Here is a 1,167-nt window from a genome sequence, read left to right on the forward strand (position 1 = left end):
CCTTTTCAGACTAGACCTCCAAGGGATTTGTTTTCTATCCTCCAGGAAGGTTTTGCAGCATCAGGAAAACAAAGATGGAAAAGAGCAAGAAAGAAAACAGAGTCAGATGATAAACATAAAGCAACTTGCACAGGAGACAACAAAGTTGATGATACAGACCATGTCAGAAGAGGACAGACAGAAAAAGGCAGCGAAGAGAGAGACATGATCAATGCTAATTCAATAAATGTACAGTTGGTTAAGTTCAGGAGCTGAAATTTCAAGTAAACTGCTTATATTATATCAATGTTACACTTACTAGCCAAATCAAGGTCTGATTTAGGTACTGTCTCTGTAGAATACCCTTATGGATAACTGTATCATTTTAATAACTGAGAAACTCTATTTCCACCCACATGGAATTTTAGCGTCCTCATTCTTTACTCCAGGGTATTATATTAAATTCCTAATTATTTGGACTTCACTTTACAATTCTGGAGAGACCAGGTAAACTAGCATGAGCACTAAAAGCCTGAACAGATGGAGAGCAAGGGTCTAATAAACCTTCAGTTTGTCTACAGTTCTCTGGAGACAGCCAGAGGAATTAAGCATAGCGATTTCTTTTTGTAGAAAGCAAGGAGCAGAGAAACAATACAAGCTGACAGCTAAAAATATTTTTTTCATGATTAAAGCTGAAAAGAAGGTAGCCAGAGGGTAAAGGATATGCTTCTGTAGATACAAGAAAATGCTCAGAGATCCAGCTGATTTAAGCCACTGAATTTTCTATTCCCACGAAAATTAACAGAAACCTTTATACCATCAGCTACAAAAAGATTACAGATATATATATATATATGTCATATCTCTAAATCTAACTGTGGAATCTGATCCTTTGGGAGAGTTGAGCATCCAGGGAGTCTTCTTAGTGGGACTGCTCATGTTTAAAGCGTATAAACGTGGCCATAAGCTGTAGCATGCAGTTGCTCAGCAGTACTTTTCCCCTGCAGGAAATAGGAGACAATTCAGGGTACCCTCCCGCCTGCGGAAAAAGGCAGCTAACTGGTGTTTAGCCTAGGTAAGAGTCTGCAAAGAATCAGGACTTAAAGTGTCAATAGTTTATGCACCTCTGCTGAACATGTGACACATATTTAAGCACCTTCCTGAGTTAGGGTCCTAAATAGTGAATTT

At 38.6% G+C, this 1,167-nt stretch overlaps 1 protein-coding gene across 1 annotated transcript in view; it reads left to right on the forward strand.

Annotated features, from left to right (window-relative positions):
• The window catches only part of LOC104466601 (chromosome unknown open reading frame, human C11orf16), a 6,441-nt gene extending 6,186 nt beyond the window's left edge, over positions 1 to 255 (forward strand). Inside the window, exon 8 of the mRNA XM_010080089.1 lies at positions 46 to 255. Coding sequence (XP_010078391.1) covers positions 46 to 255 — 210 coding nt within the window. The remainder of the gene's footprint in view (positions 1 to 45) is intronic.
• The last annotated feature ends 912 nt before the right edge of the window (positions 256 to 1,167 follow it).

Source organism: Pterocles gutturalis, unplaced genomic scaffold, assembly GCF_000699245.1.
Source record: "Pterocles gutturalis isolate BGI_N339 unplaced genomic scaffold, ASM69924v1 scaffold11926, whole genome shotgun sequence".
In the NCBI taxonomy this organism is placed as follows: domain Eukaryota; kingdom Metazoa; phylum Chordata; class Aves; order Pterocliformes; family Pteroclidae; genus Pterocles; species Pterocles gutturalis.